The sequence below is a fragment of the Borostomias antarcticus genome (assembly GCF_949987555.1).
Source record: "Borostomias antarcticus genome assembly, contig: scaffold_208, whole genome shotgun sequence".
Lineage (NCBI taxonomy): Eukaryota > Metazoa > Chordata > Actinopteri > Stomiiformes > Stomiidae > Borostomias > Borostomias antarcticus.
The window spans coordinates 3,899-18,902 of NW_028175792.1; the positions used below are offsets into that span (position 1 = coordinate 3,899).

At 49.5% G+C, this 15,004-nt stretch overlaps 2 protein-coding genes across 2 annotated transcripts; both read right to left on the reverse strand.

The window, feature by feature from the left end:
- Window positions 1-207: 207 nt before the first annotated feature.
- Window positions 208-2,720, reverse strand: LOC311329202 (uncharacterized protein; the record flags this gene model as incomplete). Its single annotated transcript, XM_084463078.1, has 3 exons — window positions 208-971; window positions 1,878-2,017; window positions 2,699-2,720. 3 exons carry the CDS (start codon window positions 2,718-2,720, stop codon window positions 300-302), a joined length of 834 nt encoding a protein of 277 aa, XP_084319204.1. The 3' UTR covers window positions 208-299.
- A 5,676-nt stretch (window positions 2,721-8,396) lies between these two features.
- atf4a (activating transcription factor 4a) lies at window positions 8,397-14,006 on the reverse strand. Its single transcript, XM_084463080.1, has 4 exons — window positions 13,864-14,006; window positions 12,390-12,575; window positions 11,942-12,223; window positions 8,397-10,600 (listed from the first exon to the last, which is right to left on the reverse strand). Exons 2-4 carry the CDS (start codon window positions 12,442-12,444, stop codon window positions 9,645-9,647), a joined length of 1,293 nt encoding a protein of 430 aa, XP_084319206.1. The 5' UTR covers window positions 12,445-12,575; window positions 13,864-14,006; the 3' UTR covers window positions 8,397-9,644.
- Between the last annotated feature and the right edge of the window lie 998 nt (window positions 14,007-15,004).

Genomic DNA, 15,004 nt, shown 5'->3' on the forward strand with positions numbered 1-15,004 from the left:
GGAGGACAACGTATCAGTCATTCCTCAAAAAAGGTTCAGGATCTTTCAATGTTGTCTCATCTTATTTTCAAGCACTTTACAAAATATAATATATAAAAACTTGACATATACACACTATATGTTGTAACAGTCTGTTTCCATTGTGTAGCATAATGATAATTGTCTTTGTTTTGTGTATATTGTGATAGCACACATCTAGTACTGAGTCAGCAGCATTAGAACGCATACAAATGTGCTTAGAGAATGACGATGAACAAATACATCTGGTATTTATGCACATTATGCACAATCCCGAATGTTCAAAGCTGAGTGATTCTAGCGTGCAGCTCCGCCAGGCTCTCCGGGCCGGCCTCAGGCCCGTCCTCGGAGCTCACGTACCCAGGATAGGTGGGGTAAAACTGGGGTGAAGGAGGGCTGGGGGTGGGGTCCCCTCCACCCTGAGCCGGAGGGGGCGGAAGTGGTATCAACTTGACGTGGGCGTAGTCGATCTCAAACCCCTCGAAGATCAACCCCACCCCCCGCGCACCCAAGCCCTCCTCCAGGAGCCGGGACACCCTCCGGGTTGCCAGGACCAGCGCTTTATAATCCCCCTCTTCGAGTCGGAGTACGTCGGAGGTCAAAGGTCGTCGGGGGACCAGCACAGTCAGACCGGGAGCGTTGGGGAACGGCGTGAGGAACGCCACGTGCGCCTCGTCCTCCCACACCCTCCACTGCGGCTCCTCGCCGCGGACGATGCGGGAGAAGAGGCCGGGGTGCCGGGGGTCCTCCCCCAAGAAGGTGAGGTCCGGCGGGGCGTCGGGGGCAGGGAGCCGGGCTCGGATCCGGGCCTGGGTCTCCCGGAGCTGCAGGTCGGACCAGCGAGGGCCACTGCGGGAGGTGATGTAACCGGGGTGGTGGGGGGCGTAGTGCTCGTCTCCCGCCAGGAGGGGGCGCCATTCTGCCTCCAGGCCATGGAGAGGGAGGAGGCGGATCTGAGGACGAACCAAGCAGCGCATTAAAAAAAAAAACATTTCTCCTAACATTCCCACCAGAGACGACAATGAATCCCATAAAAGACCCAGAAGGTTCCTTTGTACGACCTGCAAAAATACACCTAAAACAAAACAGAAGTAAAAAAAGTAAATCCACTTCATTATCATACCCACACACACACACATGCTGGAAGCGGTGACCAGAAACACACACACACACGAAGCGGTCAGCCACTGAAATGTGATCTCTGCCTTTGACCCATGCATGCCGTCCTTCCGCCAAGGGCAGCCAGGAGCGGTGGGCAGCGTTCAGCTTCCAAGTCCAAGTGCTCAGTCCAGGTCCTGGTCAAGAGCATCTGTTCTTCAGCATATATATATATATATATATATATATATAAATGGTAAATGGACTGCACTTATATAGCGCTTTTCCACCTTAGCGGCACTCAAAGCGCTTTACAATGGCCTCTCATTCACCCATTCACACACACACACACACACACACCAATGGCGGTAGCTGCCATTCAAGGTGCTAACCTGCTCATTGGGAGCAATTTGGGGTTAGGTGTCTTGCTCAAGGACACTTCGACATGTGGACAGTCGGAGCTGGGATTCGAACCACTGACCCTTCAATCATTGAACGATCCGCTCTACCAACTGAGCTACAGCCGCCCCATACATATATATATATATATATATATATATATATATATATATATTCATATTGGGGTTCTATGTGGAGGGAGTGAGCACGGGGAGAGCATGCAAAACTCCACACAGAAAGCCCCGGGAGATGTGTTGGAGCCCATGCAGGGAATCGAACCCAGGACCTTCTTGCTGTGAGGTGACGGCGTAGCGCGCCGAGCCACCGTGCCACTCCCAAAATACTGTGTTTCTTCACCATACCTGAGCGGGCGTGTCTGTGTGGGGACTGGAGACCAGGGCGCACCTCCTGACCCCCAGCCTGTCACACAGGAGGCCCCCCAGGGCCCGGGCCCCCAGCATTAGACCCAGGTACTCCTCCTCCCCCAGCTGGAAGATACCACCTGTGAGAGAGGGGGTGGGAGGGGGTGGGTCAGTAACGATAACGGAGAAGAAAGAGAGAGATGAGGAGAGAAAGCAGTTGATGAGCGGTAGAGAGAGGCGGCTTTTTGCAGTTGTCGTCACCAGCTCCAAACCAAGGTTATTATAGTTAACGAAAACTAACTAAAAAACGAAAACTAGGTGTGAAAAAACATTTTAGTTAACTGAAATAAAAATAAAAACTAGACTTTACAAAAAAACGATAACTAACTAAAACTGTATTGTGTGTTTACAAAACTAACTAAAATAAACTACAATTATTGAGATAATGTCCTTAGTTTTAGTCTTTTTCATTTCATACATAAGCCTAGTATTTTGGGTGGATATGAAATCTATCCTCCATTATTTCTTTAGCTGAGCCCCTGCGCAGAAGTAACCTGACGTGCGCCAGATGGTTTGTTTCACACGGAGTGAAACAACGTGAGAAAGGATGGTCTCACGAGGCTAGCGCAGAAGAAAAAAAAACTAAAACTAATACTGAAACTAATAAAAACTAAACTAAAACTAAACATTTTCTAAAAATAAAAACTAAACTAAACTAGCAAACCTGCTTTAAAACTAATCAAAACTAAACTGAAATTGAAAACAAAAAGTTAAAACGATATAAAAATAAAAACTAATGAAAAAAGCAAAACTATTATAACCTTGCTCCCAAGACAATGACATTTGAATGCAGTATTTATTGACCTCGGCCTCCGGGACCCCCAGACCCTCCGGGACCCCCAGACCCTCCGGGCCCTCCTCCCCCAGCCAGGGTCCTCCTCTCCAGGATCACGGAGCCTGGGGTCCAGGGGTGGGGGTGGAGGTAGGCTACCAGCGCCTCAGTCTCCCAGATCACGTGACGGGGAAGAGGGGAGGACATTCTGGGTGTGTGGGGGTAGAGGATGGGGAGGGAGGAGAAGAGAAGTGATATTAGGAAGAGGGGAGAAATGGAGGATTCTATCATGAGAGAGAAAGAGGAAAGTTTGGAGGGAAGGAGAGGGAAAATCACTTAGGCTGTATGATCCATTGATAGGCTAGATTTGATTGGTCTTTTAATTAACTGTATGTCTGTTAAGACTACACCTGGATATCAGTGGCTAGTGTTAATTGTTACATTATTGTTCATTGTACATGTTCATTATTGATATTGCCAATAGCCAACGTGTAAACTGTGAACTTCTGGTCATATTAGGCTGCCCAAACCTACCTTCTTGTCAATATTCTTGCAAGCAGCATAAACAGTTAAACGGTTTGTCAAACCGACCTGATGTCAACGTCGGTCGACTGTTGGTATAAAGTCAGATAGACACAAACTGCAACGAAGACGGTGAAAACTGTGTATGATCTGTAACTCATGCTACCTTCCCGTTTCAACAGTAACGCGGAAGTCACATGAGAGGGCGTGGTGACGTAGTTGGAGAAGTTAGACGTGTACTCTTCAGAGTGGCCGCCAGGTGTCGCTCTAGCACAAGTAAAAAGACAGAACTGAGCTCCATAAACTTACGGCCTGATGACAAGTTATAGTAACAGTATTTTATGCATGTTCATATACCGTATGCATTTTCAGTATGCGTGTGCTCATGCCAAGCTAAAAAAGACACATGATATACATATAAAATGTATAATATCTAAAACAATTGAAAAAGAAAACTGTTAGTGTGTCAAAGGGGAAAACTTGCTCCTCTGACACATTCATCAGTCATATTTGTAGTCACATTTCAAATGTAATTAACATTTGAGTGCTGAGAAGAGTCCAGTTCCCTTTTGACACACTTCCTCTTTCAGAGGAATGTCAACACCACTGCCTCTTTCATACTAACTACACTCTTCAGCAGTTGACTGTCTGCATTCCTCTCTCTCCTCCTGTAGCAAAAGACCTGATATGAGATGGCAGCCTCACACACACACACACACACACACACACACACACACACGCCTCCATTTCACCGTATTAGGTATATATTACAATTAATCCATCTTGAACCTTGAACACGCGCGTACTCCTAGAGTGAGAGTGAGAAAAAGTATCAATGAAATATGAGAAACATGGGTGTGTCTGTTTTACAGAGCAGTACAAGCTGCCACCTCAGTCAAAATATACTTTACTTCATCTAGTGTTCATCCAATGACTTGACTTGGTTTAGGTAGTTAACCCATTACCAAGGAAATCAACTGAGCCCGACTCACAGTACTAACTCCGAAACAAGTTCCCCTCATGACTGTGGGGGGTCAGGCTATGGGCCTGGTTAGTGGGCCTGGTTAGTGGGCCTGGTTAGTGGGCGTGGTTAGTGGGCCTGGTTAGTGGGCGTGGTTAGTGGGCCTGGTTAGTGGGCCTGGTTAGTGGGCGTGGTTAGTGGGCCTGGTTAGTGGGCCTGGTTAGTGGGCCTGGTTAGTGGGCCTGGTTAGTGGGCGTGGTTAGTGGGCGTGGTTAGTGGGCCTGGTTAGTGGGCCTGGTTAGTGGGCCTGGTTAGTGGGCCTGGTTAGTGGGCGTGGTTAGTGGGCGTGGTTAGTGGGCGTGGTTAGTGGGCCTGGTTAGTGGGCCTGGTTAGTGGGCGTGGTTAGTGGGCGTGGTTAGTGGGCCTGGTTAGTGGGCGTGGTTAGTGGGCGTGGTTAGTGGGCGTGGTTAGTGGGCCTGGTTAGTGGGCGTGGTTAGTGGGCCTGGTTAGTGGGCGTGGTTAGTGGGCGTGGTTAGTGGGCCTGGTTAGTGGGCCTGGTTAGTGGGCGTGGTTAGTGGTCCTGGTTAGTGGGCCTGGTTAGTGGGCCTGGTGGTCCTGGTTAGTGGGCGTGGTTAGTGGGCGTGGTTAGTGGGCGTGGCGGGTCAGGCTATGGGCCTGGTTAGTGGGCCTGGTTAGTGGGCGTGGTTAGTGGGCGTGGCGGGTCAGGCTATGGGCCTGGTTAGCGGATCACACAGAGTGGTTGAGCTTCTTAAGGTGGGGATGAGGCGGCTATTTATACACCCTGGACATAGGACTCTACTAGCTCTCTCTCTCTCTCTCTCTCTCTCTCTCTCTCTCTCTCTCTCTCTCTCTATCTATGTATCTATCTATCTATATATATACATGTTCATTTATACACTCAATACTTGGTCGGGGTTCCATTTGCACAAATTACTGCATCAGCGTGGAGCAACATGGAGGCAATCAGCCTTGACATATTTCACTACATGTGTAATGAATCTATAATATATGAAAGTTTCTCTCATTCATATATATATATATAATAGTATATCTCAATGTACTGTATGTCTCTCTATAACTCAGGCCCCTGCTTTTCCCTCCTGGACCAAATGTCAGTTCCCTTTTTTCTTTTTCTCTCTTTCTTGCTCTCTCTCTTCTCTGGTCTCTCAGTCGCCTCTCCCTCCCCCCTCCCTCACTCTCTCTCTCTCCCTCCCTCTCTCTCTACCCCATACCCCCCCACTGACTACACCCTTTGCACCACTTGCATTTGTGCCTTTCTTTTTATTGGTTGTATTGTATCTTGTATTGCACTGTAATTTGTAATTAGATTAGCACTATCTTGTCTTTGCACTGTCCTGTCCTGCACCCTGTCCTATGTCGTCTTCATCCGGGTATGCCATTACCCCAGATTCCTTGTATGCGTGGACCATATGGCAAACAAACTTTAATCTCTCCCTCTATCTCTCTCCTTCCTTCCTTCTCTCCCCTTCCTCCATTACAGTATCACTGTTACAATGACACCGTAGTAGGCTATATCATGTAACAATATGTAGGCTATCTCCAGGTTTATATATAGCGCTTGGTAAACCCCGCATCTTGGAAGCTCCCTAAATATAATTGCACTGCATGTCATACCTTGTATCTCTGTGCATGTGACGAATAAAACTAACTTGAACTTGAACTAAGAATAACAGTTTGGAAGCGTGTCTCGTCTGGCTGAAGGGGGTTTGATCAGTCAGACTGCAGGGTCGTGTCCAGGGGTCTGGGTGCAGGGCTGGACTTTCCCACCCAGTATATCACATTGCCCAGACAGTTAATAACACCTGACTCCTGTCTAGAATAGTCAAATAGATGTGATTGTTGCTCGGATGTGTGAACCTAATCTACTCGTTATGATCCGTGTTACTCAAGAGGCCTCAGAGCCAGTTCCCTGGGTTATAATTAACACAACTGCCGTGTGTGTGTGGCGCGATAGAGTAGTGCACACACACACACGCACACACACACACACACACACACACACACACACGCACACACACACACCAACTCGGTCAAACTGTCTGTTCTCACAGCACAGAAACCACACTATGATGGTGTGGCAGTGGATGAATGGCAGTCTTTGTATCTCTTAATCACTGTTTAGCCCTGTGGAGTTCCAATGTAACGCTAGCACACACACACACACACACACACACACACACACACACACACACACACACACAGACATGTACACACACAAATACGCACACCTCCCGTGAATTCAAGCCGATGTGTCACCAGGCCTGTTTCAACAAGACTGAGAGGTAAAAGGTGACATTTCCATTTTGTTTCACTTGATTCGAAAATTCAGATTCGGGGGCTGGAGCAGGCTAAGGTAAAGGTTGTAATTGAACTATAAACTGCCGCATTATCTCATAGAGGCCTGGATGGGTTGTGGATTCATCTGTAACCTCTTATGTGGACTAGCGCTTCTAAACATCTTTGTATCTCTCTCTTTTCTCTCTGTGCAACCCCCCCCCCGGCCGGAGATTAACAAATTCCACTGTACTCTCTCTCTCTCTCTCAATTCAATTCACTTTATTGGCATGACAAATGTGTAGCCTCCATCTGTGTTGTGTTTTCCGATACATTCAAATGTATGTCAATTGAAAAAGGTCTCTCTCTCTCTCTCTAATCTAGCCCTGAGTTCTTGGGAAAGCAGATTGGGGTGTTTTGGAGCTGTGTGGATCCTCACAGCTTTATCTGCTGCCCCTCAAGTTCACCTCACCCTCCTCTCTCACCCTCCTCTCTCTCTCTCTCTCTCTCGTGCCCTCCTCTCTCACCCTCCTCTCTCATCCTCCTCTCTCACCCTCCTCTCTCACCCTCCTCTCTCTCTCTCTCACCCTCCTCTCTCTCTCTCACCCTCCTCACCCTCTCTCTCACCCTCCTCACCCTCTCTCTCACACTCCTCTCTCTCTCTCTCGTGCCCTCAGGCCTTGGGCGGTTCTTATCAGCGCGTGGGCAGAACGGACAGCCTCCCTGCTGAGGAACCCATCAGTGGCAGGTGTGAGTGCGCGCGGGGAGACTTTCTCAGGCTTCGCGGTTAATTGTGTTTCACGCCCTAGTCTGAATCTATACAGCATACACACACGTCTGCGTAGCGTACACACATTTAAACCACTAAACTCACCCCCATCTCACTCCGTCTCATAGGCCTACACATGTCAGTCAGCCACTACACACAGGACTGTCGACCAACATCTCTCTCTCACCCCCCCCCCCCTCTGCGCATGTCCTCTCCCTCAACTCCCATAACTCCCACACACCGAGGCTACTATAAACACTCGTTTTCGTGTGTAGTCTGTCTGGTTTCAGATAAAACAGACGGAGGAATATCGTCCCTGTTTGCACAGCTGCCTCTTTTTTCTTTCCACAGCTGCCTTCGTCTCTTGTATCGTTTCTTTTTACAACTCTCACCCTTCCCCCCTCCTCTTTCTCTCACCATCTCTCCTTCCCAGTCCCTCCTCCCTCCCTCCCTGTCACGCAGGCCTACTTCTCCTCCAGCTCGTCTCTCCCTCAGGGCTCAGCTCACTTTATGAGGCCCGGTGTGACGTAGGCCGGAGCCTGCTCTGACGTTAGCCGGTTCAAACCGGTTCTGAACGTGGGTGGGAGTGACCTTGCCGTAGGTGTGACAGACCTGACACGCACGCAGGTCTGCTTTCTGCCTGAGACGTGTCACGCCCAGGGCCGTGTCATTAGCTTGAGGTACTTAAGGGAGTAAGCGGGCAAAGCTACACACAAACACCTCAGACTGAGACTGAAGGCTTGTATGCAGAACTTAACAGAGTACACCTAACCCTATGGTACTCAACACCTGCATCGACACAGCATTATGGACGGTTAAAGCTTGCCTTGAACTTAAAAGTGTAGCCTACTCTACTGTAACTAGTGTATGGAACTGCTAAACCTGATGCCTACTGCTGTAGACTATGTATGCAAATATAGAACACATTACAAGGCCTATTAATGGTCTGTAGCTGCAGTGACTAGTGTCGTATCGTCACAGGTGTAACGCTTGAACATTTCCCTTTTCTGAGCTGACTGGAAAATATTATTCATCAACACGGTGAAAACTTAACTCCTTGACACATTGCTCATCAGTTAAGACAATAGAAAAAACCACACGGCAGTCAGTCGAGCGTTGATAGAGAATATTTAATAGAAAAACCACAGCAAAGCATTTGACTGCGTTTTTACAAGCTAAACATCGTCTCTAAAGAGAGCAGACTACTCATAACAGACAGATGTGGGAAGGGAAAAAAAAAAAAAGTATTTTTCCCTCCCATCTAGCATTAAATAGTTATAAAAAGCAAGTGGAAGCTAAAGAGTGTAGCTATGTACAAACGAACACTTAGCCAGCAGAGAGTTCAGTGTAACATAAGTTAAGAGATTTCATTAAATAGGGCTCGAGAAACGGAAAGAGGCCCCTTTCTGGACGAAGAGCTGCTCTGAGGAAAGCTGGAAATATGAGAGAGAGAGAGAGAGAGAGAGAGAGAGAGAGGTGGGGGTAAAGGTACGAGGTAAAGTAGTAGGATAGAGGGGGAGGGAGAGGGAGGGGAGGTTTTTTGGGGGGGTAGGGGGTTGTCATCAGTGCTAACATCTCCTCATTCTCAATAATACTATTTGAGGAGACCCATGAGAGGATGTATTTGAGCCGAGGTGGTCAAGTCGCTGTTCAGTGGGAATGGCCTTCTGTCCCACAGACCTAGAGTGGACGATGAGCAGATCTGCCTTCTTTCTCCTCCGTGTTCATGTTAATAGAGTCTGAAATCTAAGGAGTTGTTTTTGGGAGGCGAGGGACAGAGGGAAACATTCATTCTAACTGCATTTCAAACGACGCAACCATATCTCAACATTTTACACACCTACAGTCAAGACACGGACACAACTACGTACACGGCGTGCGTGTGTGTGTGTGTGACAGGGAGACTACAGTGTGTGTGTGCGTGTGTGACAGGGAGACTAGTGTGTGTGTGTGTGTGTGTGTGTGTGTGTGTGCGCGAGACAGTAACTATGTAGCTACGAGGGATCTCAACGGGGACCGAGGCCAGCGTTAGAGGACACTTCACCCGACTGCGTCTCACAATCCAACCTGTTTTTAACCCTTGAATTCTCGTCAACTTTCCTTTCGTCTTTCTTCACGCCGACTCTTTCCAGTCCCTCCATCTTTCCTTCTTCGTCCCGAACGCCGTCTCACTCCATCGAGCGCGCTACCGCCCGAGCTAACGTGGCCTCGTCCTACAGGCTGGGCGTGGCGGTTACCGCGGCAACGCTACGCCGGCGCCCCCCGGCATCGGAAAACCTCCCGCCCGCCGTGTCCCCGGTCCGTTTCCGCCGACAGAACCTGCGCGTCTTCTCGGTTCCCGTTCCTCCGCCGACTCCGCCCCCTGGGCTACGCCACGCCGCCGCTCTTGGCCCCTGCCCGCCGGCTCTTGGCCGAGCGGACTTCCTCCATGAGGTCTCTGAGGTACTGGATCTCCCGGCTGATGGAGTCGGCCTTCTCGCTCAGCTCGCGGTTGCGCGTCTCCAGTTCGGAACACTCGCCGTTGAGCACGTCCTGCTCCACCCTCTTCTTCTGACGGTAGCGCGTGGCGGCCGTCTTGTTCTGCTCCATCTTCTTCAGCTTCTTCTCCACCACCTTGGGGGCGCCACCGGACGACACGGACTTGACCTTGGGGGTGAGCGAGGAGGAGGAGGAGGAGGAGGGGGGGGGTTTGGAGTAGGGTTTGGTCCGGGAGGAGCCAGAGGAGGAGGGAGAAGGGGACGGAGAGGAGGAGTGGTGAGGGGGGGAGTCGGACACCGAGTCGATGCCGGAGTCGCTCTCCGAGTCGCTGGAGGCCGAGAAGGAGGGGCAGGCCGCGGGGAGGAGGGCGCCCTCATCCTTGGGGGTGAGGACGACCATGAAGGGGGAGATGAGCACGGGGACCTGGGGGCTCCCGCCGGGCTCTGGGACGACAGCGGCGGACGACGAGATCTTGCCCACGTCCAGGACGTCGACCTCGGACCCCAGCTCCAGGGTGTAGGCGGGGGAGAGGGGCAGGGGGAGGGACGGAGCGGGCGAGGGCGGCTCGGACTTCACCTTGACCGGGTCCGCCGCGTCCACCCCCTCTCCCGCTGCCGGGAGCTCCGGGGGGAGGGCGGCCAGGGGCGGGCCCAGATCCAGAGCCTCTGGGTGGGCCGGGGGGGCCGGGGCGAAGTGGTCCAGGTGGTCCATCTCCAGGGAGGCCAGCAGCTCTTCCGGGGAGCCGGGGGGGTCGTCGGAGACACAGGAGCCCATGAGGGAATCCAGGTCGAAGTCACTCAGGTCAATCTTCTCCGCCATCCAGTCCATACCGGAGAACGCGTCGTCTGAAAGAGAGAAAGAGAGAGAGAGAGAGAGAGAGAGAGAGAGAGAGAGAGAGAGAGAAAGAGAGAGAGAGAGAGAGAGAGAGGAGAAAAGAACGGAATAAATAGAAAAGAGGTCAAAGGAGAGTGAGAGAAGGGAGAGAGATGAAGAATCAGGTAACATCCCACACAAAAAAAATACACATGGCAATATCTAGGGCCGCTGTAACTCACAATTTTTCATAGCGAAAGCCAGTTGTAGCTGTATCTGCGTCCTGACTAAATGACACTACCGTTAAAACTGACACGGCGGCCTCAGTTCGCCGCAAAGAATGATACATCAGCAATATCGCCGTCATCCTATTCATTAAACCGGCACACGAATCCGATTCCGCCAAACTGGTTTAGGAAAGGTCGCATATGACGTTGGGCGTGTGCTAGTAGTGGTGCACTCGCACGTACATGCCGGGTTAACGCTCGACCACGGGCGCGCTCGACGTCTGGGTAGCGCCATTCGAACGGCTGGCTCTTGAAAAGTTCGAACGCCTCTCGACTTTCTCCCGCGAGCGACGGAAGCGAGGCCGACTGAATTACAGAGCCACGATGCCGCGTGGCGATGCCCGACGTCACCCCCCCCCCCGTTCGAAGTGAATGAGACGTGTCTCCGTTGTAGCTTAACACACACGCGCGTGTGAATGGGGCGTACAGGCGCGCACACTTCCGAGCAGACGCGCACGACACACAGATCATCGTTTCAGAGCAATAGAAGGGTTATCTGACCGGTGAGTAAATGTTTGAGGCTTTAGAAACCACTGCCAATACTGGGTCAGGACGTCCAGACCCCATGATTCTCCTGATAACGTGATAATGTTGGAGCGGTTATAGGCCAAACAACCAGGGATACACCGATGCATCGGCCGATGTTGGCCTTGTTGACTGCCATCGGCCCGTCGGCAAATAAAATGACATTCACCGATGGTAGTGTCCGATATGTCGCAACAATGACGTCTTTTTTTTGTTGCAAAACGTAGCCTACCCAGCTCCAGATTCGGAGAAGATCCGTGACGCAACGCCGCAAACGCACGTGTAGTTTGCTTTCAAATTAAAGTGAAATAAAAATCGGCGTTTTGGAACCAAACACTTCATTTCTTTGTTTCCCTGGCACAAAAGGGGGAATAAAAATTAAATGAAATAAACATCGGCCATCGGCTGGATTGTTATTTTAAACATCGGCATCGGCCCAGAATTTTGTAATCGGTGCATCCCTAAAAACAACAAAAGTGTTTTAAAGCACCCCCCCCCTCGTATGCCAGGGTAGGACACCCGAGCTGCACAGTGAGGGAGGAGAAGACGTAGTGGCCTCACCTCCGCCGTCGTCTGCTCCTACGTGGATGTCGAGCAGGTCGCTGGCGCCCAGCCAGGGGAACGACAACAGATCCGCCCCGGCCTTGCCTCTGAACAACGAGGGATGACAGGGGGCCGGAGGGGGGGAGGGGGGAGGGGAGGGAGAGGAGGAGGAGGAAAAAGAGAGGGGGGGCGAAGGCGGTGCCCTCCCCTCAGATGAGAGGGGGGAGAAAGGAGAGAGAGCTTCCTCTTCATCTTGGTCCAGAAGGGGGCCCATGGGGTCAGCCATCAGAAATGAGGGCCCTGGAAGAGGGGGATGAAGGAAACATGTCAGTTACAGGATGAGCGTTTGGGAGACGGGGGGAACCTTCATCCACCCCTAGCTGTACAGAGCTTTCAGAAACCTTAACCCAGACCTGCATTTCAATATTTGAGGTCAACCGTGCCACCGTCGGCCCTCCCTCCGTACCTAAGAGCAGGGCCCCCACGTCCTCCAACGCCAAGTGGGTGCTCAGAGACATCATGGCTGCTGCTGGTTCTGGTAGTCAAGGGGATCGGTGGAGACAGGGAGTCTGCTGACGACAACGGTAAAGAGTCGAGAGGTCCTATCGTGCTGTCGACTACAGCAAAGCTGAGGGCGGTTGCCGGGAGAGACCTGGGGGAGGGGGAGGAGAGGGAGGATACAGGTGAGATGTGATGGTATGATCACTGCAGAAATAAGGCCTTGTGATATGAAACGCCACCGAACTGCCTAAAGATGAATGCTAATGAACCTAGAAAAAGCTAAACCTGACTCAAATATATTCTTTGTGTCGAACATATTTACAGGAAGTTATTTGTAACACCTCGTCGGTGACCTTAACAGGACCAAACTTGTCAGCCACGAGGAAGTGTAATATTAAAAGTAAACGAGGAAGTGTTATATTAAAAGTAAACGAGGAAGTGTAATATTAAAAGTATATGTACATGTTTACTAGTGCACAGGCTGCATCCTGCCACTGCAGGTTCCACCAGGCCTTAATCAACAATGACCAGTTCCCTCTACCACAAACGCTGCATTTCTTTCCACCAAGTCCCTAGTCTCGTCCTGTTATGACTAGTTTCCTGTATCTCTGACGATACTGTGAAAAGGTGAACTTGTAGGACATTCAAAAGGGGATGTGGTGTGTGTGTGTGTCTGTGCTATTCTAGGAAAATCCTCTCAATGGGTCACACTCCCTGACGGGAAAGACCCCGCCCTCTACCGGGGACAACATCTCCTAATTTGGTCATGGTTTGGCCGGTAACCCCGCCTACTCTCTGAAGGGCGAGGGGGAGGGGGGATACCCGCCATTTTCATAACACAGCCATCTGTCCAGGGGGAAACCAGCTGGGAAGCCAAACCATGCGCCATTTTGAGAGCGCCACGTTGTCAATATTTAGCTAATGAGCATCGGACTATTCATGGTTCACTAGCCAAGTTAGCCAACTACGTAACAACACCTCATATTTTTTTATCAACACCAAAACATTAACAATTGATCAAAACAGACAACTGGGCACTTCTCTGTGAATAGGACGGACTACTTGAATAGGAAATGCTTGCTGGACTATTTGTGGCGGACGCAGCTGACCTCGCCTCGTCACCCCAACCTAAACGCTCTCAGACGAATGGCAATTAAGTTGTTAACTTGGCAGGAATTCAGATCAAGGATGGTAATTTGAGTAGAGAAACTATTAAATACACAAACGTTATTGACAGGCCACCCATTATACTGCTGAATGTTTTTTTTGACGAGTTGCCTACTCTCAAATCAAGTATAAAAGTCACAATCAAAGCCAGAAATGTATCGTTATTTAGGCTAGACGAGTTGACAGGTCATGTTGCTATGGCGGTCTGATCCGCCTGCCGGTTGAGATCAGGTTAAGGAGCAAAAAAAGAAAGATCTGTATTTTCTACTTACGCCATTTTGCCTAAAAAAGCCAGCGCACTTGTTCGTTGCACTGCCGGGTTGTTGCCGCTGCTAGATAAGCCGCTGCACGCCTTTTACACAGCCATTTTGGGCGGGAGAGCTCTCAGCTCGGAATGACTATATGTTGTTGTTGTTGATGAAAGGCGAAAACGGACGAATGAGGTCGCATGTGTTTATATAGGCTCGCGTCACACCCAAGCATACCCTTCCGCCCAGAGGGAATCATCGTGTATCACTCCGCCGCCTACAACGGCTGTGATTGGCTGGGACCATTTTCATGTTCTTCGAATAAGGTAGTCCCAGTGCTGCACAGTGTCCGCTTATGCGAATGTAGGTCATATCAAATGTAAACATTGCTGAAACTAACCAATAGTCAAATTATTCTAAACATTTCGGAAACTAACCGATAATTCAAAGTGTTCAATATATGATCATTTACAATTAATGTAAGAATGTATACTCGATAATTCAAAGTGTTCAATATATGATCATTTACAATTAATGTAAGAATGTATACTCAAAGAAAGATTTGCCCCCCAAATACACTTACCAAAGTGCTTTATGACATTAACAAGAAGTTGTCAAAGTGTTTCTAAAGATAGTCGAGACATGTATTATTTTATTTCATATTTATTTATTGATTTTATCAAATAGGCCTAGACAATATGCCACTCCAAGCATTATAGGACAGATTCTCAAGAGAATATTACAGAGAAGATAATTGCCTATTATAATGTAGGTATTGCGACCTGTTGCTGTTCACGATATAGGCATAGCCTACAGTAGCCCAGTTCTCTCAACTTCTCAATGAAGTTCTTATTTGTCTTGAGCAATACGTAGAGAATGAAGGGAATAGTACAATGTAGGCAATATAATCTAGGTTTTGGTTCTTATATGTTTTGCGTAGAGATACTAAATGTGAAAAGTGTGTTCCATGCTAAAATTACCACCAAGACTATCACGTTAAGCCAGGCTGGCATCTAATCATATCCTCTTTACTACTACAACACTGCCTTCTGGTGGCTAATCTGTGAAATAAAGACTTTGTGTCAGGGTCACTGGTAGGAACCGTCCCTGAGTCTGCTGATAGAGGGTAGACATCTAACTAACTACCTCACGGTCACTTTTGAAT